General features: G+C 52.6%; 12 protein-coding genes across 12 annotated transcripts in view; 6 read left to right on the forward strand and 6 right to left on the reverse strand.

The window, feature by feature from the left end:
• Positions 1–907, forward strand: part of BJX67DRAFT_107147 (amidohydrolase family protein) — a 1,305-nt gene extending 398 nt beyond the window's left edge. Inside the window, exon 2 of the mRNA XM_071024260.1 lies at positions 34–907. Coding sequence (XP_070886164.1) covers positions 34–748 — 715 coding nt within the window. The 3' untranslated portion in view covers positions 749–907. The remainder of the gene's footprint in view (positions 1–33) is intronic.
• Positions 908–960: 53 nt separating this feature from the next.
• On the reverse strand, positions 961–3,292 carry BJX67DRAFT_107049 (uncharacterized protein). The gene is made up of 2 exons (XM_071024257.1): positions 2,122–3,292; positions 961–2,061 (listed from the first exon to the last, which is right to left on the reverse strand). Exons 1-2 carry the CDS (start codon positions 3,081–3,083, stop codon positions 1,092–1,094), a joined length of 1,932 nt encoding a protein of 643 aa, XP_070886165.1. The 5' UTR covers positions 3,084–3,292; the 3' UTR covers positions 961–1,091.
• A 1,327-nt stretch (positions 3,293–4,619) lies between these two features.
• Positions 4,620–5,620, reverse strand: BJX67DRAFT_372097 (uncharacterized protein; the record flags this gene model as incomplete). The annotated part of the gene is made up of 2 exons (XM_071031200.1): positions 4,620–4,751; positions 4,805–5,620. 2 exons carry the CDS (start codon positions 5,618–5,620, stop codon positions 4,620–4,622), a joined length of 948 nt encoding a protein of 315 aa, XP_070886166.1.
• A 269-nt stretch (positions 5,621–5,889) lies between these two features.
• On the forward strand, positions 5,890–7,284 carry pre8 (proteasome core particle subunit alpha 2). The gene is made up of 5 exons (XM_071029114.1): positions 5,890–6,061; positions 6,118–6,137; positions 6,187–6,237; positions 6,309–6,911; positions 6,963–7,284. The coding sequence occupies exons 1-5, from the start codon at positions 6,018–6,020 to the stop codon at positions 7,079–7,081; spliced, it is 837 nt and encodes a 278-aa protein (XP_070886167.1). The 5' UTR covers positions 5,890–6,017; the 3' UTR covers positions 7,082–7,284.
• A 914-nt stretch (positions 7,285–8,198) lies between these two features.
• Positions 8,199–9,589, forward strand: BJX67DRAFT_107449 (uncharacterized protein). Its single transcript, XM_071024261.1, has one exon. The coding sequence runs from the start codon at positions 8,437–8,439 to the stop codon at positions 9,466–9,468; it is 1,032 nt and encodes a 343-aa protein (XP_070886168.1). The 5' UTR covers positions 8,199–8,436; the 3' UTR covers positions 9,469–9,589.
• Positions 9,535–11,060, reverse strand: BJX67DRAFT_107494 (uncharacterized protein). Its single transcript, XM_071024262.1, has 5 exons — positions 10,888–11,060; positions 10,621–10,828; positions 10,513–10,565; positions 9,840–10,462; positions 9,535–9,790 (listed from the first exon to the last, which is right to left on the reverse strand). The coding sequence occupies exons 1-5, from the start codon at positions 10,928–10,930 to the stop codon at positions 9,602–9,604; spliced, it is 1,116 nt and encodes a 371-aa protein (XP_070886169.1). The 5' UTR covers positions 10,931–11,060; the 3' UTR covers positions 9,535–9,601.
• Positions 11,061–11,230: 170 nt separating this feature from the next.
• Positions 11,231–12,982, forward strand: BJX67DRAFT_107598 (MOSC domain protein). The gene is made up of 2 exons (XM_071024264.1): positions 11,231–12,697; positions 12,805–12,982. The coding sequence occupies exons 1-2, from the start codon at positions 11,359–11,361 to the stop codon at positions 12,903–12,905; spliced, it is 1,440 nt and encodes a 479-aa protein (XP_070886170.1). The 5' UTR covers positions 11,231–11,358; the 3' UTR covers positions 12,906–12,982.
• Positions 12,983–15,030, reverse strand: BJX67DRAFT_107542 (nucleobase:cation symporter-2 family protein). Its single transcript, XM_071024263.1, has 2 exons — positions 14,587–15,030; positions 12,983–14,537 (listed from the first exon to the last, which is right to left on the reverse strand). The coding sequence occupies exons 1-2, from the start codon at positions 14,843–14,845 to the stop codon at positions 13,060–13,062; spliced, it is 1,737 nt and encodes a 578-aa protein (XP_070886171.1). The 5' UTR covers positions 14,846–15,030; the 3' UTR covers positions 12,983–13,059.
• Positions 15,031–15,909: 879 nt separating this feature from the next.
• BJX67DRAFT_353373 (stearoyl-CoA 9-desaturase sdeA) lies at positions 15,910–18,444 on the forward strand. The gene is made up of 2 exons (XM_071029115.1): positions 15,910–16,525; positions 16,583–18,444. The coding sequence occupies exons 1-2, from the start codon at positions 16,288–16,290 to the stop codon at positions 17,710–17,712; spliced, it is 1,368 nt and encodes a 455-aa protein (XP_070886172.1). The 5' UTR covers positions 15,910–16,287; the 3' UTR covers positions 17,713–18,444.
• Positions 18,445–18,495: 51 nt separating this feature from the next.
• BJX67DRAFT_107617 (uncharacterized protein) lies at positions 18,496–19,401 on the forward strand. The gene has a single exon (XM_071024265.1). The coding sequence runs from the start codon at positions 18,619–18,621 to the stop codon at positions 19,219–19,221; it is 603 nt and encodes a 200-aa protein (XP_070886173.1). The 5' UTR covers positions 18,496–18,618; the 3' UTR covers positions 19,222–19,401.
• A 6-nt stretch (positions 19,402–19,407) lies between these two features.
• Positions 19,408–20,040, reverse strand: BJX67DRAFT_372103 (putative cytokinesis EF-hand protein Cdc4; the record flags this gene model as incomplete). The annotated part of the gene is made up of 4 exons (XM_071031201.1): positions 19,408–19,436; positions 19,490–19,582; positions 19,642–19,782; positions 19,839–20,040. 4 exons carry the CDS (start codon positions 20,038–20,040, stop codon positions 19,408–19,410), a joined length of 465 nt encoding a protein of 154 aa, XP_070886174.1.
• Positions 20,041–20,631: 591 nt separating this feature from the next.
• BJX67DRAFT_107645 (putative C2H2 finger domain protein) lies at positions 20,632–24,423 on the reverse strand. Its single transcript, XM_071024266.1, has 3 exons — positions 23,721–24,423; positions 23,257–23,658; positions 20,632–23,160 (listed from the first exon to the last, which is right to left on the reverse strand). The coding sequence occupies exons 1-3, from the start codon at positions 23,950–23,952 to the stop codon at positions 20,813–20,815; spliced, it is 2,982 nt and encodes a 993-aa protein (XP_070886175.1). The 5' UTR covers positions 23,953–24,423; the 3' UTR covers positions 20,632–20,812.
• Between the last annotated feature and the right edge of the window lie 466 nt (positions 24,424–24,889).

The raw sequence follows: 24,889 nt of genomic DNA on the forward strand, positions 1-24,889 counted from the left end.
AAAAAAAAGAGAAACGCTAACACGAACATCCAGCACACTGTCAATGCACAACCCCCAAGAAGCCGCCACCGAACTCCGCCGCTGCGTCGAGAAATACGGCTTCAAGGGCGCCCTAGTAAACGACACGCAGCGCGCCGGCCCGGACGGCGACGACATGATCTTCTACGACAACCCAACCTGGGACATCTTCTGGAAGACCTGCACAGACCTCGACGTCCCTCTCTACCTGCACCCACGCAACCCCACAGGAACAATCTACAACAAGCTCTGGGCGGGCCGGAAATGGCTCATCGGCCCACCGCTTTCCTTCGCGCAGGGCGTCTCCCTTCACGCGCTGGGGATGGTAACGAACGGCGTCTTCGACCGCCACCCGAAGCTGCAGGTCATCCTGGGCCATCTGGGCGAGCACATCCCCTTCGACATGTGGCGGATAAACCACTGGTTCGAGGACCGGAAGAAGATCCTGGGCCTGTCGGAGACGTGTAAGCGGACGATACGGGAGTACTTCGCGGACAACTTCTGGATTACGACGAGCGGGCACTTTTCGACGACGACGCTGAACTTCTGTATGAGTGAGGTTGGGGCGGATCGGATTCTGTTCTCGATTGATTATCCCTTTGAGACGTTTGGGGATGCCTGTGACTGGTTTGACGGGGCGGAGTTGAACCTGGTGGATAAGGTGAAGATTGGAAGGGAGAATGCGAAGCGGTTGTTTAAGCTGGGCAAGTATAAGGATTCTGAAGCTTAGCTTGACCCGCGAAATGTCTACAGAAGATGGTTTACGAGAGAGGGATGGGGATCTGATGTTAAACAAGTTCCATGGGTTCATGTACTATCTGAAGCTATCTATCGACATGATAGGGAGGCGTGCCTCGCTCCGAGATACAAGTAACTATGACCCATTGTGATTTCAAATCCCACTGTTAACACGAATTGACATAAATTTTTTTCCCGGTTGTTTTGTTGATTTTCAATTTTTTTTTTCGGTGTTGCTTTTTTCCAGCATTTGATAACAGTGTTCCGTTTCCTATTCAACGGCGTCGACGTCTGCGTATGGCAAAATAACTCAATAACATGTAGTCCATCGCATCTCAGGCACTAGGGGGAACAGAAGGTTCCACGAGATCAAAGAGGAGAGAGCTGCTTTGCGAGGCGCCGTCATCGTAGTGGACGTGATTCTGGTAACCGGGAAAGGGGACAGGGAAATAGAGGAGACCGTGAGACAGGTACTCAGAGGCCTGACGAGATGGCACCCAGATGCGGCTGTAGCGGAAATTGAAAGGAGCATTATCACGGATCTTCTGCACCATCGCGTGAATGTAACGACCTTCATAGGGGTGAAGGTATTCAACGGCGGTGTACCAGAGGTTGTGGGGCTGGGCACGGGGGCGCTGGTCGAGCCACAGAAGATTGTGCCAGTTGGAAGGCGGCGGACGGACGGCGATTCTGTATTGGGGTTCGGCCCTAAAAGGGATATATGCCTGGTCCTCAGTATGGATCTGGGGGGTGGCGTTGGAGGGGTTGAGATCCACGATTTGGCTGTGGAACCGATATCCTTCCGCGACGGGGTCTCGGGACTCGTCATAATCGAGGATCTCACCCTGAATTGGCGAGCTCCGGTGTGTGCTGTTGACGTTGGCGGCCTGGCAAGAGTTGCGGGCGCCGGTCTGAACAGGGAGTGCCGGTTGGGTCTCCTGTCCACGTTGGTCAGTGGCTTGGTTCCTGATTGACTCGGTAGCTTGGAGGCATTGGTCCCAGATGCCGGGGATATTAGACAGCTGCTCCAAGACAGGAACAATAAAACGCTGACCGATATCGATATTGATGTTTCTCATAACGCGATAGTTGTCGACCAGCTGATACAGGGTTGTATTGACGGTGTGCAGCAGGGAGCCGACTTTGATCAGCTTAGGAGCCACTGCACCGTTGGCGAGATGCTCAGCCAAGTGATTGTTATACATAAAGTGGAAATCGTCAAAAAAGAACGTCTCATAGAATTGGAAAAAGAGTTCTACGAGCTCTTGTTCGAACGGGCGTTCAGTCTCAAGGAACATGTGAGGCCTGACCGGTAAAGTTAGGGCACTGTCTGTTTCACGTTAATGAGACAGAGGAGGAACTTACGTTATGAGTATTTTAGACATCGCACGATAGCGTTCGAGAACGGTCAGGTCGGTCCGGCGCTCAGTCTGCTGCACGAAACGGAGGGAGTGCTGGGCAAATGCCTTTGACTGGCGGACGGTACACGCAAGATGAGAGAAGAATCTGTTAATTTCCATGCCAAACTTGAGAATCTTCCTGAGATCATAATCGGTGACAAGAGTGAGCGGGGATCTAGGAAAGTTTTTCTCTCGGAATAAGATAAACTCCAGCTCGATCACCATGTTGGCAAGGAGGGTGTATTGCCTGCGAACCCCGGCCGACACACTCTCCTGAGTCAGCATACGATTGATTCTGGCTCGCACATTCATTTTGCGGGTTTCGTTCTCATGGCAATAGTGGTCATGGTGGGTGAGCTCCTGACAGGGCGGCACGTCTTGCATTGCAGCCGTGGGCGTTCCATTAGCGACCTGGTGGTCTCTGGTATACGCCGGGGGGTCGGTGTCCTGAATGGTACGACCCCTGGCGATGTCCTCTGCCAACTTGGATAGGGCGTATTCATAAGCTTCCACTTGGGCTTGGTAAAGCACTGAGGGGGGACGGGCCGTGCTAGCATCATATTCAGGAAAGGGCTCGGTGCTTACTGTAGAACCACGCGATGGAGCACGCTCGGGGGCAGCAGGCTCAATCTCGCTGTTGCCGTGGCCGTCGTTGCCGGTGGACTGGGCCTCTCCAGTAATGAGTGGTTCGCCCGAAGCGTTTGGATAGAGCTGGCTGTGTGGCACCGCTTCGTATGCAGGAGGCTCTCCGTACGCAGGAGGCTCTTCGCCATTCACGACGGGCGGGGAGGAATGACGAGCGTCCTGTATGCGTTCACCATACGCGGTACCCTGAGAGCTAGAGGGCTGCTCATCGTTCAAAGAAGCTCTGCGAGTGGACGAGGACTCCTCCACCGGGGTAGAGGGAGGCCCGGCCGAGCCGTTCATTGTAGAGGGGGCTCAAGTCTCAAGGAAAGAAGTAGAGCTTGACAAAGGACGGATAAACAGCTTAAGATGCTTCAGAAAGCCTGAGATGGATGGGGAATTGACGAAAGAAGGTGGGTGGGAAAGGAGGGTAGGGACCCGGGGGAGGGAAGGGAAGAGGGAAAAGTTCAGTCAATGTGAGAAAGAGGGTTGTTATAACAGAAATGAGAACTCTTCCTGCCTCTTCTTAGTGAATGCGCTGTTAAAAACCTATTCATGAAGTTTTCATTTCCGGTGGATAATCAGCGCATCTCATGCACACCAACATCCACTTTGGATGTTTCTGGTCTCAGAACCCCAGGCAGGCATGAGAGGAAAGAAACCTCTCCACCAATCAGCAAGCTAATCCTAGAAATTAGGAAGCTAGGTTCTTCTCTTTCTGTCATTTTCGCAGTGAAGGACGGCAAAAGAAGGCATGGATAGAGCTGTTTGGCTTGCCTGCTGATAAAGCGCGCAAAACAAAAGAAGCTGAACGGGTATAACCGGGTTTAAGTGAATCAACCTGGGAAATTGTGTTAAACATCACTAAGTGACGTAATGAAGACTGAATTTCTTCAGACCGCGAAGATTGGGACCGTAGTTGGAGCATTCGACGCTCGGAGGCCAGTCCCTATCTCTTTAATGGGTATCAAGAAGCTATCGTCAAGCTCTTCGAGGCCGTGAGCTAAGTTGGAGCATGTTCACATATGGCAACCAAGATCTGAGAGCTCGGGGGTAATGAAGATTGCATCGGATGACGGCAAATTTCGCGTTGAATCGGCGTAACCCAGTCTCTGGAGGCGTTGAGACGTCAAGTTGGCGGCACAACGTTAGCAAGCAATCCTCATAATACACCCAGTAACATCCAGCTCTCTGAACAGCAGGATGATGGACTCTAGTCCTCCGAGCTCAAGTTCAAGATCCAGGTACGAAACCCAAACTTTCAAAACTTCTTCCGAAAGGATTGGACCAGGTGTTGGGACTTCAAGGCCGGATCTGAAGGTAGTCGACTCCCGGGCTCGGAATGGAGACTCTCAAATAATCAGGATGCGACGCAGCAGCGCTTCCGGTCTTTGGGTGCGAGTCGGCCGTCAGGAGAGGAGACTCGGAACTTGGGCAATTCGGTGAGTAGAGACCAAATTCCAAACCTACGAGCAAAATATACTGATCTGTCTGAGAAGAGATAGGTTGTTATTCATCGCTATATCAAATCGAGCTACGTGACAAATGGTGTACCGCACCTCAATCAAAAACGCCCACCACAGGAGACGCCAGAATGGATCGAGTCAAATGCAGTCCAATCCTCCCCCGAATATCTGATATGACGAAGTAGATGAACAGGAAGGGACAAAACGTTCCACCCAGTCGGTATCTGCTTCTCAGATTACTCTGAGGTTAAGAGGATCGAAGTTGTTCTTTGCACATTGACTGATTGGCACGTCATTGACAGGAGCGTGACAACTTAAAGTTGTGCAATATTAGAGACGGCTCAGCGCAGCCTAGGGGCAATAGTTGGGTATGTTACTCGGTTTTCGGCCGTTCGGTTTCCTCAGCCTCATCACCGTCGTCATCGGGTAACGGAACGTCCATAACTCGCTCACCCGCCTTTTCTAGCGTTCTGCGGCTCCAAGCTCTTACTCCTTTGTAAACGGCCTGCGACTGTTAGCGGTTGACGAGACGCCGGGAAAATTGTGACGGAAGCATACCCAGAGGAAACTGCCGATACCGAGTACAATGACAACCCAGCTCAGGGAGGATACTCGGCTTCTCCCAGTGTTAACCCGGCCACGAACAATAGTGGAGGATCGCACGTTGAACCAGTGCCATGGTGACAAGCCGTAAATGACTTGAATGAAAGATAACAGCCCAAGAGACGCCATCCCCTTCAAGAAGTGCTCAAGCCAACTAGCCTGCCTGGAGTCAGATAAACTATTGCCCTCCCAATATTCGGCATAGTAAATCGTTTCCACAGGATCAACATAAAGGTTAATGATGGGGTCAGCAATGAAACCGAGCAAGAAGATGGTGAGAACTAGGATAACGCAAGTTAATGTGATTTGGGTGACAGTGCTACTGATCCAACGAGCCCAGGTGAGACGCTCGAGCCGGTACTGGAATCCGCAGGTAGGGCAATTCCAGTAATGTCTCCTGCCGTAACTTGGGTCGGCATGTCTCCAAGTCTGCAGGCATCCCTCATGAACATAACGAGACGATCCTTTGCATTTGCAAGGCCGAAGAAGGCGACCGAGTTCCGGATCAGAAGACTCGTACACAACTCGGGGCTCACGCTGGAGGAATCCAGGAACATGCTCTGATGGAGGGACGAACGTCGGAGGCACCGACTCCAAGCAGATGCGGCACACGCGATTGGGATAATGTCTTGTGGACGGCTCAGGAGGAGGGGCATCTGATTCACCAGCCTGCTGGGTATCATCCGGATTCTGGCTCCCTTCAGAGCTGGCGGGAGCCGTGCGCCAGGATTGCGCAGGGAATTGCCAGGTTGGCATATTCAGCCCGTCCATGGTGCTCAGGAAGTCAGGATAGGTTCATAGTATGACATAGCAAAGCAATCGGTTACATGGATGACTAGGGTATCCAGATGCATCAATAAAAAGCCCAGTACTTTGACCAATAGTTGAAAAAGTTGGAAGAAGACAGAAAAAATTGCGAGCTGTGAAGTTGAAGATGTGGAGAGAAGCCGACCGAAAAGAGCTCCTCCTGGCGTGTCCATCGTCACCGCCTACAGCGGCTTGGCGCCAAACCAACCTGAAAGCTGCGTCAACATCCTGTCGCCTGCCCTCTTGAATGAAGCTTCATCTTAATCCCCCACGGCCATTTCCCATCTCAGACATCTTTTCTCATTCCCTCCAACAGCTAATCGGCCTTTCTTGAAGCTTGCGGAGGTGACCAGACGTCTCGATGGCTGACAGATATTCTTTCTCCTTAACCACCTTCTCCCCCAGGTAAGCGGAGCTCCAGACAAGTGTAGATGGATCAACAGTCGCTAATATTGCTGCAGCGGGAAGCTCGTGCAGATTGGTAAATACTATCGCAATGTGATCTAAAGCTATCATGCTAATTGGGCCAGAATATGCATTGAACGCGGTCAACCAAGGTGTTACTGCTCTTGGAATTAAAGGTACGGGCCACCCCTCCGGAAAGGAACTTCCAGCTAGAAGCAGCTACTAACTACGTTTCTCCTCCAATCAGCAACGAACGGAATTGTTCTTGCTACCGAAAAGAAGTCCTCCTCGCCTCTGATCGACCCTCCCTCCCTCTCTAAGATCTCCCTCATCACACCCGACATCGGTATGGTCTACGCCGGCATGGGCCCCGACTACCGAGTACTCGTCGACAAGGCTCGCAAAGTCTCTCACACCGGATACAAGCGCATCTATAATGAATACCCACCGACTAGGATTTTAGTGCAGGATGTTGCACGTGTTGTGCAAGAAGCCACCCAATCCGGTGGTGTCCGACCATACGGTGTTAGCTTGTTGATCGCGGGTTGGGATGAGGGAGTTGAACCCGAGACTCCCCAGGCCCAGAAGGGAGATGAGGAGGAACCGAAGAAGGCCACGGGAAAGACAGGCGGTATCTTGAAGGGTGGGCCTAGTTTATACCAGGTCGACCCAAGTGGCAGTTATTACCCCTGGAAGGCAACGGCTATCGGAAAACACGCCACGAGTGCGAAGACGTTCCTTGAAAAGCGCTACACCGAGGGACTTGAGCTCGAAGATGCCATCCATATTGCGTTGCTGACCTTAAAGGAAACAATTGAGGGCGAGATGAACGGTGACACGATAGAGATTGGTGAGCCTTTTGAAGTTTGGAAACCTGCGATATACTAATCCTCTGATTTAGGTATCGTTGGGCCCCCGGCTGACCATCTGCTTGGCTTCGAAGGCGTCGAAGGGTCCCGTGGACCTAGGTTTAGGAAGCTGACGAAAGAGGAGATTGAAGACTATTTGACCAGTCTATGAGAGATTCGTTTATGTTGATCTAGTCGAGACTTGTAGCATAATAGACGTCTATTGAGTCTGACAATGGCGTTTTACATAATTTGCGCTGCCTACGACCGTTTCGCCTCATGAACCACATGATTGGACGGCTGATGAAACATCGAGGCGCGAATCTTGATCAAAAGAACCATTGATGATATAAATGCATCCGAGTGTCTGCAATTGAACGGTCTTCAATGTAGCAACGTCACGTAATGCAGAAACCCATGGGCTCTCGAGAGGCCCCTTCCAACGAGTAGACAGCTGACCTATCATCGCCACGCGGTTTGCCTAACATATCCTTGTAACCCCCAAGGCCATCCCCGTTCCCGGAACCGGCGCGCGACATGACTTGTTACACAAGTGACACTCTCTGAAGCAGATTCCTCGCAGGACTTTACGCACACCGACTTTAATCTCTCCTTTCCTTGTATTCCCTGCAACGAAGCAATATCCTCGAGGGAGAAAGAGTAGCGGAGGGATCATCCCGGTGAAGGGCGTGGGCTGATTAACCTCCCAAACGGAAAGCCTAGTCAAGCACCCAATCGGGAATTCGAGTCCATCCGAGCTTCTGCCAAGTATGGAGTTGTTTGGCTTCGAGCGGGTTCATTGGAATGGCGGATAACCAACCCCTGTCGCTCCTAATCCTTGGAGGTGAAGCTGTGCGAGTCAAAGTCTGTTTGATCGCCCTCATCCCCGGATTTCACCTGCGTAGGCGTAGAGAGGTTCCTTCTGTTTGAGAGATCCTTTCCGTTTGAGATACCCGCGTCGGGCTGGATGTAAATGGTTGCCGCGAATATCAACCCTAGAAGTATTTTCGGTGGGTTTGATCTCAATGGGTACTCTGTACCACTCCAACATCGCACTTCATTTTTATTTCATCGTGGTGCTGTTGAGCCTGTGAGCGCTTAGCTAGAGTCCCGATAGAACTGCCACTCCTCCGATTGTCTACCTCAATTCCGATGTCGTTTACGCGGCATCCGACTGCTACTGACATGGGAAGGGAGTGACATGTCAGTCAAGTTCGACGGGTTCAAAGTTGAGTTTGCTTAATATTTGGGTGTATGGAGTAGTGGTCTGTGTGTGCCATTGTTTTGTCTTGTATAAGATCACCGCAGCATCTGTGACCCGGGTCGACAGCGGGTACCAGTAGTTGCTTTGCATCTCGAACAGCGCCAACCTAGGAGTGGATGGTGGGCTTCTCTCCAGGCAATTTTGAAATGCTGTCCAATGTTGAGGTTTGTTGGTTTCGTTGAAGAGAACGCACCCTTCGACCTTTTTTCCCCCTCTGTTTCTTCGCATCAACCTGCCATTCAGATATTTTTTGATCCCGCAACATGAGCGAGTTATCCACCGAAAGTCCAATGGATGGGATCTCAGGACAGCTCAAAAAGGACCGAGATGGACTCCAGGCGGCCTTGGTGATTTTCATCGCGCTCTCTTGCTATAATGTCTTTGAGCTCGTTGTTCTGGTGCTCTCGACCTTCCGCCGCTGGAAGGGACTATATTTCTATAGCCTTCTGGTTTCTGGAGTTGCCGGAGTTATGCCCTACTCGCTCGGGTTTTTCTTAAAATTCTTCATCGAGGAAACGCCCTCAAGCCTCTCCGTCACTATACTCACTATCGGCTGGTGGACGATGGTCACAGGACAAGCTTTTGTCTTATATTCCCGGCTGCATCTCGTGCTTCGAGATGAACGTGTACTTCGCCGTGTTCTGCATATGATCATCGCGAATATCTTATTACTTCATGCGCCAACAACCGTCTTGACCTATGGAACGAACGTTGGCACGCAGAAATCTGGCTTTGCGGGGGGTTATAACATCATGGAGAAGATCCAAATGACCGGATTCACCGTTCAAGAAGTCATAATTTCGTCATTATATGTCTGGGAGACAACAAAGTTGCTCCAACTTGGGTCCAGCCGCCAGAACCGCATGATCATGCATCAGCTTGTGGGCATCAACGTTATGATTGTCGTCATGGACCTGATTTTGCTTGGGCTTGAGTACGCCAGTTATTATGCCGTCCAGATCACCCTCAAAGGCCTCATCTACAGCGTCAAACTGAAGCTAGAATTTGCGGTACTCGGGAAGCTTGTCGACGTGGTGCACGGAAATAAAAGCCCAGGCCTGATCGGGAGCCCGATACACCTGGCGTCTCTGCAGGCTTCCAACAACCCAGGTGGAGTGTCATCGGCCGTACAGGGAGGATCACGCTTTGGCCGGGGTTCGGTCATCAATTCAGCTTCGAAAGGTTCTCAGCCTCATCGAGCACCGATCGAGGTGCCGGAAGACAAGATATTGGCGATGACGGAGGTTTCGACGTGGGTCGAGCGGCGTCCGCAGGAGAATACAGGGGTCGTTTAAGAGCGAAAGCTGCAAGCAGCCCAGTCGCCAGGCTGCTTCGTGATTCCAACACATCGCAACGGCGGCATAGTAGAGATGGTGTCGTAGAAACGGTGAATGATATCATTAATAACCCCGCGACCTCAATCAAATGTTACTTCTCAATATCACTGGCGTCGTCACCGTCAAGCCATCCATAATCATCATCTGAGTCGTCTTCATCCTGACTGTCTGCGATCTCGTCAACCTTGCGCTTCCTTTGCATGGTTAGTTCGTGCGCTCTATTCGAATCCCACGCAGCCATAGGAGGTGATGGCTGGTTGTCAAGGGTGCGTAAGCCATCCTAATTGCCTATGAGCAATGACGTATCATGAGGGGCGAGTAGAGCTTACCATCTCGATCACAAACGGAACAATATTCTCCTGAAGCCGCAAGGCTAGCATTTTCCCAGACCTTTTCATCACCTCAGCAAATCGGATTTTGCTCGGGATGTCTTCCTCGGTCGTCGGGAAATCACGATACAAAACGATCCGTGTGTTAATACTGCTCTCCCATCCCCCACCAGCCAGTACTGGACATAAGGTTGCTCGAACCTGACCCCTGATCCTGGTCCGAGTCTGATTAATGACTAAAACTGCCGTGTGGTGTGTGGCCGCGAGTCTTGTTAACTTGTTCGCTAAGTCGCTCGTAACATTTGAATTCCTGTTCATAAGCCACTGAACTTGGGCTTTGTCGAGAGACTTGAACTGCGCTAGGCGTGTTTTCAATTCAGTAGGGTTGGGGAAGTAGGATGGAAATGGTCCTGACGCGGAGTCGATGACCAATAAATCACAGCTGTCAGGTGGGAATCTCGATGGAGTATGGAATATGAGTGCAAGTAGATGGGGGAGAGACGGAGCCCTAAAGAGGATTAAGTTTTGGACTAGTTCTTCGACTGTCTGAGAACATCCGCATTCCTGAATTGATTTTCGCAGGGTATCGCGCAGACGTAGCCGTGGGAGTGGAGACCCAGTATCTGAGAGTGTTGTGAGCCCGCATTCAGCAGGGAGAGCAAGTGATTAATACCGATCCAAACCACCTTCTTCCCAGCTCGCAGCGCGTTTGAGGCAATATTCAACCTGATTCTCTGTTAGGTCCCCCTCTTCAGGCTAAGTCGGGAAGAGTAGAGCTCACGCCAAAGACGTCTTTCCTACGCCAGGGGGGCCGAAGATCTCGGTCACATGGCCTTGGGGAATCCCCTGGGAGACGAAATCGCCTTCTGCCTCTCTAGAACGAGGACAGATCGCGTCATCCAGCCGAGCGAGGCCCGTTGAGACTGCATCCGCTCTCAGAGGTGCAGATGCTTGAAGGGATTGTGAGGCGGGGAACGAGACAACTGGGCCTGCAATTTGTCAACGTCAATCTCATCTATAGGCAGGCCTACAGACATTAAATACTTACGAGATCGCTGAGTTGTAGGGCTGAGCAACTCCTGAGTATTCATGCCGACGCCGCCAATGTGATTAGCCAACAATAATTCGGTGAACCAACTCTAAACCCAATCACATAATTACACGACAATCAGACATCCTGCGAACTTACGCAAAGTCGCGCCGATTTCTTCAGAATATGAGGATACTCGAGTTGGCTGGAGCTTGCGAGCGTCAAAGCATCCCCGAAAAGGGAAATGCGTCTCTTTCTCACGTGACTGAATCACGTGAGAAACACGCCAGCTGGGCATGCTCAACCAATCAGAACCATCCATTCTATTCAACCCAGCTTCTCAAGCTTGAATGCTCGAGGTCTTGAATCTTTGAAGAATATACTCCGGAGTAGGTATAGCTCCTAATGCCCAAAAAGACGCTTATCTAAACCTTGACCATAATCCCATTCAAGCACCGTGCGAAATTCTCTGCATCCTCGCAGCCAGCAATGCTGGAAGACTCAACCCAGCAAAATGCCGCCATCGTGAACACCGTCCTCGCTATATCCGGCGCCCTTCTTTTCACATTTTGGGCTATAACTCGGTCATCTTCAAATGGAGCTCCTAAGGGCTGCCGAATGCTAGGCCTGCCACTGGACCAAAGCAACCTGTCTGACGAATACGACCCCAAATGGGTCGATGGCGTCCCGGCGCCTTCCACGGATGCGCAAGGACGACCTGCGTGGCGCGTGAAGGCTCTCTTTACGTACCCCATTAAGAGCTGCGCTGGCATCGAGCTAGATATTGCACACGTAGTCAGCACCGGCTTTCTCCACGACAGGCAGTTTTGCTTTGCGGAAAATGTGAAATCAACACAGGCAAGTCAGATTGACCGTTGTGCATCTGGCGAAAACCAGAGCACGAATTGGGTGGCCCGCACCCTCCGCAACAGCGGCTTCAACAAACTGGCCCTTGTTCGTCCCGAAATCTGGGTTCCCGATCCATCAGCGCCGGGCTATACTCCTGATCTCGAACAAGTTAAATCCCAGGGCGTGCTCGTGGTATATTATCCGCACATAGGCCGTAACATCCTCCACTCGGCCTTACTGGGAATTGGGATTTGTCTCGGGCTCATCCCCTGCGAAACGTCATTCCACATCCCTCTAAAGCCTCCTCCTGATCAAGAAACCACCTATTCCCTCACTCCCGTCAAAATCTGGAAAGACTCCCCCTTAGCCTACGACTACGGAAAACACATACCAGACTCATTCCATCGCTTCCTCGCCTGTTCAGGGACCGAGCAACGACGAGAAAACGGCCGTATAACCCTCTTTCGCGTATGCTCGTCCAGCCATCGAGAGATTTTCCGCAACGCCCCTAGAAAGAAAGATCTAGGCTTCCAGCCCACCACGGGTTTCGCGGACGCATACCCAATTCACCTTCTCAGCCTCTCCAGTGTTAGAGACGTCGCCGCTCGCTGCGCAATTGCGATCCCACACCTAAGTATCCGGCGCTTCAGAGCGAACGTCATCATCCAAGGCCCTGGCGCCTTTGCTGAGGACGACTGGAAACGGATACGTATTTTGCCTTCTTCTACCTCCACCTCCTCCTCCTCATCATCATCCTCCTCTCTCAACGGAATACTAAGAGAAGGGAAACGAGATACTGAAGGAACAATCATCCACACAGTCTGCCGCACAATCCGCTGCAAACTTCCCAACGTCGACCCGGATACCGGAGTCCGTCATCCCGCCGAACCGGACGCGACGCTAAGAAGTTATCGGAGGATCGACCCGGGTGAGACGAGGTATGCTTGTCTGGGGATGCAGGGTGTCCCTGCCGTTCAAGGTGTGTACTAGTATTTGTTATTTCTTCCTGTTTTTTTTTTATCGCTTCCTTCTATTCGTGCTTTGTGTGGTTTGAAAAGGTGATAATTCCGGAACTAACAAATACAGAATTTCAGATTCGGGTTGGGGATGCGATTTCCGTTCTTGAGACGGGTGAGCACGTTTATATTAAGATGCTGGCACCGGGGGAGATTGTGGAAGGTGTGTAGACGCTATTTGTATGCGTTTGGGTACGATATGCTACGAGACTATGTACCGCCTTGTATATATATAAAACCTCTAGAACGTCACGAAGTGTACATGCAAAATGTCCAATTATATCCAGCGAAAACCCTCCCAAATTTGTCTATTATACAGTACAAATCACTTCTTCAGATTCTCAGCCTGAGATGAACTTTCAGCCTCCGCTATGCAAGTCTCAAGATCATCATTATCGGACTCGACTATGGGAGCCTCATCCTCTGGGTCCTCGGGTAAAAGGAGATTAAGGAGCAACCCCAGGAACCCGGTAACAGCGAACCCATTCGCCATGACCAGCTCCACAGCCTGGAGCAGACCTTCCAGCGCGTGATTATCACCCTGATACGTAAAGACGTACGAGAACCAATCCGGAACCAGCGTTGCCGCCATTCCAATCGCGAACGAAGCGGTGAGGATAAAGCGATTCCGACGCGTCCAGTCCACGCTGCACATGATTCGGACTCCAGAGATGGCAACGGACGAGAAGAGGAAGGTCGTCATTCCGCCCAGGACAGAGGCGGGTATGGCGACGAGGGCTGCGGCGAATTTCGCGAATATGCCCATGATAACGAGGAAGAAGCAGCAGCAGTAGCCGGCTTTGCGGTTTGCGCAGCGCGTCAGTGCGATGACGCCGTTGTTTTGGGCGAAGACGGACATGGGTGTGATTGTGCAGAGACCGGCGAGGAGGCAGGTTATGCCGTTTCCCAGGACGCCACCCTGAATGCGGGAGTCAAAGGTTGCGCCTTCGACTTGGAGTCGGGAGACATCGCAGGTGGCTGTAATGTCGCCGATCGATTCCATCATGATCACCATGTATACGGCGAGTAGGGGAAGGATGAGTGGTGGGTATATGTGTAGCGGGAACGTTTTCACCCAGATGAAAGATGCAACGGGTGCAGCGTCGATTCCAGAGCGATCGAAATAGCCACAGGCGGCGGCGACGATGCACCCGATCAGAAGGCCAACGATGACGGCGCAGGATTTCATGATAGGTGAGCCGAATCGCTCGCAGAGGATGATGGTTACGAAGACGAGGAAACCAAGTCCAATGAACTCAGCGCTGCCCCAGGGAAGAGCGTGGGGAGCGTCTGCGCTAGGGCATAGCGAGCCGTCTCCTGGGTTGTTGCCGCATGTGCCGGAACCACCGGCCCAATCCTTCATCCCATTGGTGATGAGGCTCGCTCCAATTAAGAAAACGGTAGGGCCGGTGACGAGAGGAGGAAAGAGTGCCTTGAGCAGCCTGCTGCTCATGAATGAAAGCCCGATCTCCAACAGAGAGCATAAACATGAGGTCGCTAGCAGCGCTCCGTAGCCTTTTGGGCAGGGTAGCCGCGTGCCATTCTCGTCAACGGGGCAGTATCCAGTGGAGTACATCTGCGCGAACGTCCCCGTTGCTACGGTTATCGTCGCGAATGAGGTTCCCACCACCGAAATTAAGCCAGTACCGATGTAATAGCGCGTTTTGTATACATGAAGGCGGAACATCTGGATGGCTGAAAGCAGCCCGGAGACGATGAGGGAGGTTGAGACGAGATATTGGTATTCCTCAGCACCGAAGTTGGCACCGGCAGACCCGCCGAGAAGGATTGGAGGAGTAATCACTACGCGGGTAAGCACAAGCGTGGAGAGATTCATGATTTATGAGTGTACCTCCAGCCAGCATCGCCAGCGCATGCTGTAATCCTAATAACAAAGCCAGGACCACCGGCATCTTATCCTCAAGGCCGAAAAAAGGAGCTGGCCTCCTGGCCTTCTTTATGAACGGCAACCTCGGCATGAAAAGGAAGGCATAGTCGTAGTCGCCGATGAGACCGTCCTTGGTGGTAAAGGCGCGGAGGACTCGTTGCATGCGATGGCGGAAGCCCCTCTTGGGGCTGAAGTCCGGCCCGATCTGATCTGGGCCATCCATGTTGACGGTGTATGAAAGGTCAATGTTGAAGCAACATCCGGCGGCGAAGAAGCTGACTCCGTGCGGGGATCGCCTCGCTTAGCTTGGGGGCAAATTTTGGGGAATTTCTTGGATTGAGCCGCCCGGCTCTCTTTATAATCGATAAACAGGGCTGAGTTAAGGAAGTTCGTGAAGGAATGGAATAATGCCAACCGTTATCAACCCCATCATTCAAAATTAATTTGAGATAAGCTGGGGCTCTTCTTGCAGTGGCCCCAAAAAATCTTATCGGAAACAAGGCGGGCGGCGCCGAATCCCAGGCACGCAGTCGGCCTCTGCCACGCGGCTTGGCCCCAACCAAGAGGTTCATGTTGCACAAGTTGCAGTGGTGATGGTTCTTTATTGTCTTGAACTTTTTGGCCTATTAGATAGTTCTTTTCAGGGATTAAAATGCAGGGCAAACTCTACTAAAGAAGTATTTCTTAAACAGACAAGTTGGTTAACTAAACTTAGTTCCTTATTTGTATTAGTTAATAGCTTTTGTCAAGCATTACTTAATTTGTTCCCACAAGTTCCTCCATGGAAGTCTTCTGGAACTCCTTGGCATTGTCGCTATTCTGCCTGAGGCCCTAACAGAGGGAACATTGGGAGACTTGGCCCGGGATATATTTTGCCATACTGACGTCACAGAGGTCGATGGCAGGTGTTTTCACCAGAAGCTTCAAACTGATAGCCTTTTGAGCTACCGTTCTAGCGCTTTTATATTGAATCATTTCGATGTCAGAGAACCGTCGGTGGCGCAACCCGAAAACCCCGGACGGATTTCATTATTCCTGAAAAAGCCGAGGATGCGAGCCCGTGCGGACGCAGAAGCCACAGCAGCCACAGAACGACAGCACAGCCACATGGCCCTATGAGCCACACCTGCCAGGGCCAGAAAAACGTTGGGGATTCAACAGATAAAATACCGGCGGTGATTGGTGGACGGCCGCACACCTTCCCGGAATTGGCCAGTCCGTGGGCCAGCGGGAAGCGGATTTGCTTTCCACAACGCCAGCCCAACAAGTGGAAGCACTGCACTGAGAGAGTTTGTATGCGATCTCCGCCCCTATCAATTCACCCAACCCCCATCTTAACCTTTGCCTCGGAATCTCATGATTGTCTGGATGTCTGGCCACTCGTTTTGCTGACTTTCCGACCCTCGTTTGCTCGCTGGCTGGCAGCCCTCGCGCCTTGCATTGGCAGCAGACGTCCCGTTTAGATCGTCTCCCCAACCATCATTCCCCCGGTGGAGACCAAGTCGACAGTCGACATCGCCCAGCTTTTCACCTCCTCTTCATCACTTTGGTTCTTCTTTCTCTTTAAATAGTCCTCCGTGTCCTTTTCTCATTCCGTCTTCCTCCCTCCTCGATCGGTTCTCCCTCAATCTTGATCCGCCCCAGACTCACAAGGGATCAACCATCATGTCTGCACAGCCAGCGGACGCCCGTTCTCGCGCCACCGACCCGAAGAAGGTCCATATTGCTGATACCGCCATCACTCGACAGAACTGGTATAAGCATGTCAACTGGCTGAACGTCACTTTCATCATCGGTATTCCGGTGTATGGATGCATCCAGGCTCTCTTCGTGCCCCTGCAGCTGAAGACCGCCATCTGGGCGATCGTATACTACTTCTTCACTGGCCTTGGTATCACAGCAGGTGAGTACATTCGACAAATCTCCCTTAACAACAGCAGTCGATGCTCATCATGAGCAGGCTACCATCGGTTATGGGCTCATTGCTCCTACTCCGCGACCCTTCCTCTTCGTATCTGGCTTGCTGCCGTCGGTGGTGGTGCAGTTGAAGGCTCCATCCGTTGGTGGGCTCGTGACCACAGGGCTCACCACCGATACACCGACACCGAGAAAGACCCCTATTCCGTCCGCAAGGGTCTGCTTTACTCCCACCTCGGATGGATGGTGATGAAACAGAACCCGAAGCGTATTGGCCGCACCGATATCTCCGATCTGAACGCAGACCCCGTCGTCGTGTGGCAGCACCGCAACTACATCAAGGTCGTCCTCACCATGGGTCTCGCCGTGCCAATGCTCGTTGCTGGTATCGGCTGGGGTGACTGGATGGGTGGCTTCGTGTATGCTGGTATCCTCCGAATTTTCTTTGTTCAACAGGCGACTTTCTGTGTCAACTCTCTGGCCCACTGGCTTGGCGACCAGCCGTTCGACGACCGCAACTCACCTCGTGACCACGTTATCACCGCTCTCGTTACTCTTGGAGAGGGTTACCACAACTTCCACCACGAATTTCCCTCTGACTACCGCAACGCCATTGAGTGGCACCAGTACGATCCCACAAAGTGGACCATCTGGACGTGGAAGCAGCTGGGTCTTGCCTACGACCTGAAGCAGTTTCGTGCGAACGAAATCGAAAAGGGCCGTGTCCAGCAGCTTCAGAAAAAGATCGACCAGAAGCGTGCTAAGCTCGACTGGGGTACTCCCCTCGACCAGCTCCCTGTCATGGAATGGGACGACTATGTTGAGCAGGCCAAGAACGGCCGCGGCCTCATCGCTATCGCTGGTGTTGTTCACGACGTGACCGATTTCATCAAGGACCACCCTGGAGGCAAGGCTATGATCAGCTCTGGTGTTGGAAAGGACGCCACAGCCATGTTCAATGGTGGCGTGTACTATCATTCCAACGCCGCTCACAACCTTCTCTCCACCATGCGCGTCGGCGTCATTCGTGGCGGCTGCGAAGTCGAGATCTGGAAGCGGGCACAGAAGGAGAACGTGGAGTACGTGCGGGACGCTACCGGTCAAAGAATCATCCGTGCCGGCTCCCAGCCTACCAAGATCCCTGAACCGATCCCCACTGCGGATGCGGCATGAACTTACCCTACAATCTTTACTTTTTTTTAGCTCTGTTTTTTCTTTAATTTGCACTGTCCCTCTTTTGGGTTTGCGACTTAGCACGATGGCGTCTATCCTTTTTAGAGATTTGGAGTTGCGGGGTTGGCTGGCCCATACTACGTCGGTGTAGGTTAATACGTCTTTACCTAAAAGCGAGACTTGAATGAGATATGCCATAACTACTACATTCATGTGCAGGCAATAAAACATGGCGTCTAGAACCAATAGCTCCCATTCCCAGCTGCCAGCCACTGCAGTCCTTGAAGGTGAGATCATCCCAACAACGCCTGCCGAGTCCGTCGGTAACCGACGACGGTGTTTTACCAGTTGGCAGTTCCATGAACATCCGGTGGCTTCAAGAATTCCCCAATACTCACTCAACTTTGTAAGAAGTGCACTCACCCACTTCGTATCTTAGCGCCAGTATTGTAGGTGCTTCATAAAGCCAATTGGCACATTGAGAAATCGAGCACGTAGCTAAGTATGGAAGTGCAAAGCACAACGCGATGGTGTTTGTACCATGAGTCGACCTCGGAATAGACATCAGGAAACAGCGAATCCATTACGGCCCGAGGGCCTAATCTGTCCTCGAATGAGCTCTCATCATAGAAGTTTCTCGAGGGACGAGAGTGTAGCTGCCACTGCAGAGAGAGGAAGAACCAACAGCCCCAGCGACAGGAAAGGAAGGAAGTGGAGCTTACCTTATCGATAAGGCAACCCAACCCAACCAAACCAAGCCCCAAAGGCGAAATAATCCCCCACCAACAAACAACACATCACCCAACCAACCTTGAACCACTGGCATCGAATTCAACAGGACCTCAAGCCATACATCTCCCCAATATCAATCCATTCCACGAAAATACCAAACTCATTTAACCCACCATGTCCGCCCAACCCGAAGGCAACAACGCCACCAACGCCTCCGTACAACCCCAAACACCCACACAAACACAAACACGAACGCCCTCCCCCGCCAGACTCCCCATAACAACACACCACTGCCGCTTCTGCACGACCCTCATCCTGGCCACAACCCGCGACATCGCGTCCCTCCCGCAACGGTCAAAGAATGCAATGGACGGCGCACAAATACTCCCGCTGCGATCGAATCCGCTCCCAAATTCAGATCGGGAAGGAGGGCAGGAGGGTGGTATGGATGTGGACACCGACACCGACACTACGAAACATTACACTATCCTGCTCGCGACGAGTATCCGGGACCGGAAACCGACGATGATTCGGCGGGAAGATGGGTTTGAGAAGCGGTTTTTTCTGCGGTGTGCCCGGTGTCGGCTTGTTATGGGGTACTTCTTAGATGAGGTGCATTTCCCCGCCGAGGGGGGGCTGGCTGCCGGGAGTGGGGTGGAAGGGGAGGACAGGGCCGTTTATTTGCTTCCCGGGGCGCTGATGGAGACCGAGATAATGAGTGATGAGGATAAGATGAGGGCTATTGATCGGGAGTGGAGTGCTTGGTTCCGGAATTAACCCCTTATACAAGGTTGTAAAGCCACTTTCTATGGTTTATGACTGTATCATGGGATACTTTAAGTTCTATTGGCATTCATTGGCAGTAGGAGCGTTCTGATTGCGGATACATAGAGCGGCATGGAATAGATTATGAACGGGATTAGCATCATAGGGAATCGTGAGGACGTAAGGGTATCGTGTTGTTTAGTTGGCCAGAATGGTGCGAACGAGATCTAAAACCGTGAGGATGGGATGGCGCAGCGCAAATTGCACGGATCAAACATACCAGTATAGTTAATCTCACCAGAGCTGGTATCAACTGCCTTAAGCAACTCGTCAACCTCCTCATCCGACATCTTCTCGCCCAAGTTCGTCAAAACTAAACGAACGTCAGCAACAATCTTCCAGACGAACTCCAGAACCAGTCCCAAAACATACTGTAACGAAGCTGTCCAACACCGATAACACCCGTCATATCTTTATCAAAGACCTGGAATCCTCGACAATACTCCTCTGGCTCGCCGGGCTCGCGGAATCCTCCAGGACGGTTGAGGACCTTCAAGAAGGACTCGAAGTCGACTGCAATTCGTTAGCACCCCTCCCTGGCTTGTCTAATAATTGACCAATGCACATACAATCTCCACCAACGCTCTTTTCCAAGTCCGCGATTTCAGCGAGGGTAGGATTCTGCCCGCAGGCGCGGAGGAGGTCACCGAGGGACTCGAGGGCGACTCGGCCGGTGCCGCGCTTGTCGAAGAGCGAGAAGGCTTCCTTGTAGTTTGTCGAGGCCTGTTCGTGGGGATCGGGTGAGTAACCGGAGGACTTGGGTTTGGACATCTTGCGCAGAAGTCTCTTGTTTGTTTTCAGGGGAAGACGAGCGGAAGCTGAGAGGACTGGGATGGAAGAGGGAGTGCGTGGGAGCTGATGCAAGGAAGGTTTGGGTGGTTGGAACCGCCACTGGGCCGTCCACGGGCGAAATGAACTCAAACGTGAGGCGACTCCCACTGACAACAGGACCAAAACAAAGCAGGAAGGCACGCTTCAGGGCATGACGCCTTGCCCCAGGTGCAAGACCCTCCTTGCAGGCGGGATCAACGAGGGGAATTTCAGCGAATGCGTGGACGTACCATGATTGTAGTTGTCTTGGCTGATTTATTCTTCGGACACAGAAGCGGAATGCAGTCTGCACGAGAGGTGAATCAAATCGTTAACGGGAGCGCTTGAAGATCCTTGGGAGCTTGCAATGGAATGCAGGGAGAGGAGGAGGAGGGAGGAGGTTTTGAAGTCGGGGAGTTTCGACGCAGATCGGGCCAGGACCAGCTCGTTGCCGTTGCGGTGGTAACCGCCAGTGCTCCACCAACACGACAAGAGAGTCTCCGAAGAGCCAAAGAATTGTGTCAACCACTGTACATACAAATATACAAAGGGTATATACTCGAGGATATTGTCATAGCTCACGTAATTTATAAACAAAGAGCCCAGCCCCCTTGGCAATGCCTATATTCTCCATACTCCACGGCCCCGTCCTCTAAATATACAAAGTCCAATATCCCCAGGGACTCAAAGGGTATACATATATAAACTAAAATGCAAAATGCTCGGCTTCGATCTATTGCGAAACTCCTCCCAGTTTGTCAATGCAACTGCTCAGCAGGCTTGCGGCTTCGGCCAACAACTCCCACCGCGCGTTGGCAAATCCATCCCGCAGGATCATCAGCAACCCCAGGCAACGGTTGCGTCCCTTCATGTTTTCGAGATCACTCGGCTCGCGAACGCCGCCAACTCGGCGTAAGAACGCCTGCATATCTTGTCGTTGTTCCGCGACGGTCGCCAATTCCGGGGCGTCCGCGATCGGGCCGTCAAGGGCATATCCATAGCACCAGACGACAAGGGCGGCGACGTATATCACCCACGGTCGGTTGAGCAGGTAATCTTCGCGACCGCAGTACAGCTCGCCTTCAAGGTCAGGGTCACCATGGTGGTTATCCAAAAGGCATTCGGAGAGAAATTTGAGGGCGTAAAAAGTTGCATCACGGGCCGATGCTTTGGTCGCCCAGCGATCAACCATCTTCTCGCGTGCTGCGTTGTAGTCCCGTGGAGTAATAGACCGCCCCATCAGTCGACGGGCTCCCGCGAAGATCTGGCAGTCCACAACGTCAACATGCGAAGCCATGTGCGCGAGCCCGTGTAGTACGTCACGCGACTCAAAGACATTGTCTTCGTCGAGTGCGTACCGACCGCGGTACGCGTTAGGGAAAGAGGTCATGCCCGTCTGCCCAAGAGCCTCATCGAAATCACGCCTCCAGTTATCAAAGGCGCGCAGCAATGCAGACCTCCATTTGTCGCGACCCCCAAGCGCATGCGCGACGCCAAGGGAGCTCACTTGGAGATCCCGCTGGTTCATGTGCCAGCTAACACTAAGCAGGCCAGCCATCAGTATCGTCCTTCCGAAAGCGTTCGTCCGCACTCGCTGTCCGTTAAGTGTCCTCTTCAGACCGTCCAGGAACATTACCGGCCGGACTCCATTAGCATGCAGGCTTGCCTGCACCCGAGCCACTTCTGTAGCGCTAGTGGCGGACCACAAGGCTTCATCGCACGGCAGTGGTAGACGTAATTCGTGGGCAACCATTTTTGCAGAGTGTCCGAACATCGTGGCATGAGATGAATCCAGGACAAACGCCGCAAATGCCACTCTCCTGGTCGCTTCGGTCTTGATCCAGTGTGTCCACGACTCCTCAGCCGCAAAGTCGGGTGCCATCGTTGACCCTGTAGTCGACCGAGCCTGCCGGTCATCTCTCAAACTTGCGGGAGAGTCGAAGGAGTTGCGGCCGATCAGGGAGCTACCGCGTCGCATCAAGGTCAACGTGGTGTCGTGATGGATATGCGCTCGCTCATGGAGCGCACGGGTGGAATACATCTTCTCGTAGACCTCCAGCAACAACAGCGCTTGGAAGATCCAGAGCTTTGCAGGTGGTCGGAAATCACCTTCCATGAAAATCTCCCACCGTAAATGCCACATGATAAAATCGGCGAGCTCAGAAGCTGCCTCAGTGACCTCTTGCCCATGGATCGTATCGAGAGTCGCAGCCCCGATAGCCATCACGGCCAGCAGCAGCAAGTTAGGCGCTTTGTCCGCCACAAAAGTTGGCCGATGTAGGATCGGCAGCTGGACATGAAAGTGATACCAGTACGACCCGATATAGGTCTGCATCTTTGACAGGCTAAGAACGTGACTGTCTTCGTCAATGTCACCGTCCATCAAAGCATCCTTGCGCTTTGCAACCGCTGAATATGCGGCCTCGTTGAAGCGAGTGGACATGAGATCAAGCAACTCCTGACGCTTCTCCTCAGACATGATGGCCCGTGGTGAGCCGGGATCAAGGATACTGGTAACACTCATTGGGTGGGTAGGGATGATGCCGTTGAGGAAGTTCCCGTAAGTCGGATCACTCATCAGGAACTGATTTTGTAGTTGTGCGTCCATATAACCAGGCACCATGCTCGTCGCTGACGGATTAGCCATCGATGACGACCCTGGGGGCGGTTCATTGAAGAGCCATGCCGTGAAATCATCGCCCATGTGGAAGGGAGACCGGTTACTTTCGCCGCCGAAGACCGGATAAACGGATGAGTTGAACGCATCGAACTGCATGTCGCCAATTGTTGATCCCTGGGCCATCATCCCGGCCATCGAGTCGAGAACCCCGAGGCCGGCGGCTTGATCGAGCGGCGCCGAAGTTGAGGAAGTTACTGGGGCGATATCAGAGTATCCATCCACGGGGATTTGCAAGCCCGCTTGCGACGCATAGGCGGACGGGCTGACCAAGGCCCCACCGAGGCCGGTCTGCATTGTGTAGGGAGCTCCGAGGGTCTGCGGTCGTGATGAGGTGGGTGTAGGCTCCTGGAGAGGCTGACCTGAACGCGGATCCTGGCCCAGCTCGTTCGGGGTGGGAGAACCTGCGGTATGGGGCGTGTTAAAGCCAACAAACGGGCGTTGCAGAGGCGGGGAGTTGAACGCAGCTAGAGAGGCGGTAGGAGAGCTGATATCCATACCAGTCGACTGAGGGAAAGGAGACCCCGTCTCCAAGCCATGTTGTCCCCCAACGGGCTGATAGTTATTAAAGGGCCGGCCGTGCCCAACGGATGTTGGAGGCGATGAGACCGGCATGCTCGTGGCGTTTAGGGGCTGATCAGGACCAGTTGAGCCACGTTTGGAGTCTGGAGGCGAGAGCACAGGCGGAGCATAATTTTGAGATGTGTGAGATGCATTGCGAAGAATCTGGGGCTTTGCGAGGCCGTTGGTGGTCGCTGAAGCGGCTTGTGCAAAGTGATCGCGTTTCTGTAATTGCGAGCCTTGTGTAGTGTGCCGCTCACGGTGCCGAACGCAGAGATCTTGTCGCACGAAAGACCGATAACAGTCGGGGAAGTCACATCGATAGATCTGCTTGGGGGCGTCTAGGGCAGCGAAGGATCAGTATCCATGCTAGCGGAAAGAGGGGGAGATCCGCGGGGCGTACGGTTCAGTTGATGACGGTACAGGTGCTCTGCGCGAGAGTAACTCTTGCCACACCCTTCGAAAGTGCAGTCAAATTTACGGTCCACTTGGACCTTGCGAGTCCTCTTCCTCTTGCGTGGAGGGCCGTTGGCCTCGTGAAGACCGGGGCTGTCGGGTGCCATATCCGTTTCCCGAACATGAGCGCCGTTTGTTGCTTGGTCCAGCGAAGCCATTGTCGTAACGGCATATGCCATCTTGAACCAGCCCGATGGAACAATTGCTCTGTCTCCAGTCGTGACTAAATTGTTTGTTCTCTATCTTGATGTGTTTATTGTGTGCAGTCAACCTTAGCCAATGCCCTTGACGTGACCTGCGAAAACCCGGACTTTATCAGGTACGCTCATCAGATCAGGATCATAGGAGCTCAAGGAGGCGGACGAGGCACGACAAGAATGGAGGGGTAAATGCGACGAGGGCAGTGTGTCGAGGACGGGCCATGGGCTCGGAAGGCTGGGTGAGAGCGGTGGTCGGCGAAACCCCGTGGGGAGATCGACGATCGGAAAGCTGTCGGCGTTAACAGGAGACGGATTCTGAGCGTCGGGAATGGTGGTGATTGACGGGAGGAGAGGGAAGGAGAGGGAGGGCCTGACAAGACCTCTTCGAAGGAGGGAAGGAAGAAGAAGAAGAAGAAGAGAAGGAGGATGAGGATGAGGACTGAGTCCCGTCCGGCGATGGTCCGATAGAGTGTGAGGGGAAGGCGGAACGATGTCCCAAGGGTCTGGTGGAAAAGACGACCTGGGAAGCAGGCTCAACGGGGCGCGAGGAGTTTTAAATAAACAGCATTGTGTCTCTCTGTCCACGGAGAAAGAAAAAAAAAAAGAATAACTGGAAATTTCTTTCCTGAAAAATCGAGTCGCACGACGAAGACAAGTCCAGCAGTAGTGGAGCTGGGCACCAGTTTGAGGCCTCGAGGAGTCGAGAGTGCCCCAGCGCCAATGCTAATAATAATAAAATAAGATGAAAATCTAATGACAGGGAATTCGCGAAGAAGAAGAAAAAGAAACGCAACTGCCAATCCCCGCCTGAAGAGCGTCATTTCTTGACCTGGGGAATGACACTCGGTGCGTCTGATTGGAGCAGCCCTTCCAAGGGGAGCCTCGGGATACCGAAGAGAAGCAGACGCAGCGCAGT

The sequence above is a fragment of the Aspergillus lucknowensis genome (assembly GCF_044049455.1).
Source record: "Aspergillus lucknowensis strain CBS 449.75 chromosome Unknown BJX67scaffold_20, whole genome shotgun sequence".
Classification (NCBI taxonomy): Eukaryota; Fungi; Ascomycota; class Eurotiomycetes; order Eurotiales; family Aspergillaceae; genus Aspergillus; species Aspergillus lucknowensis.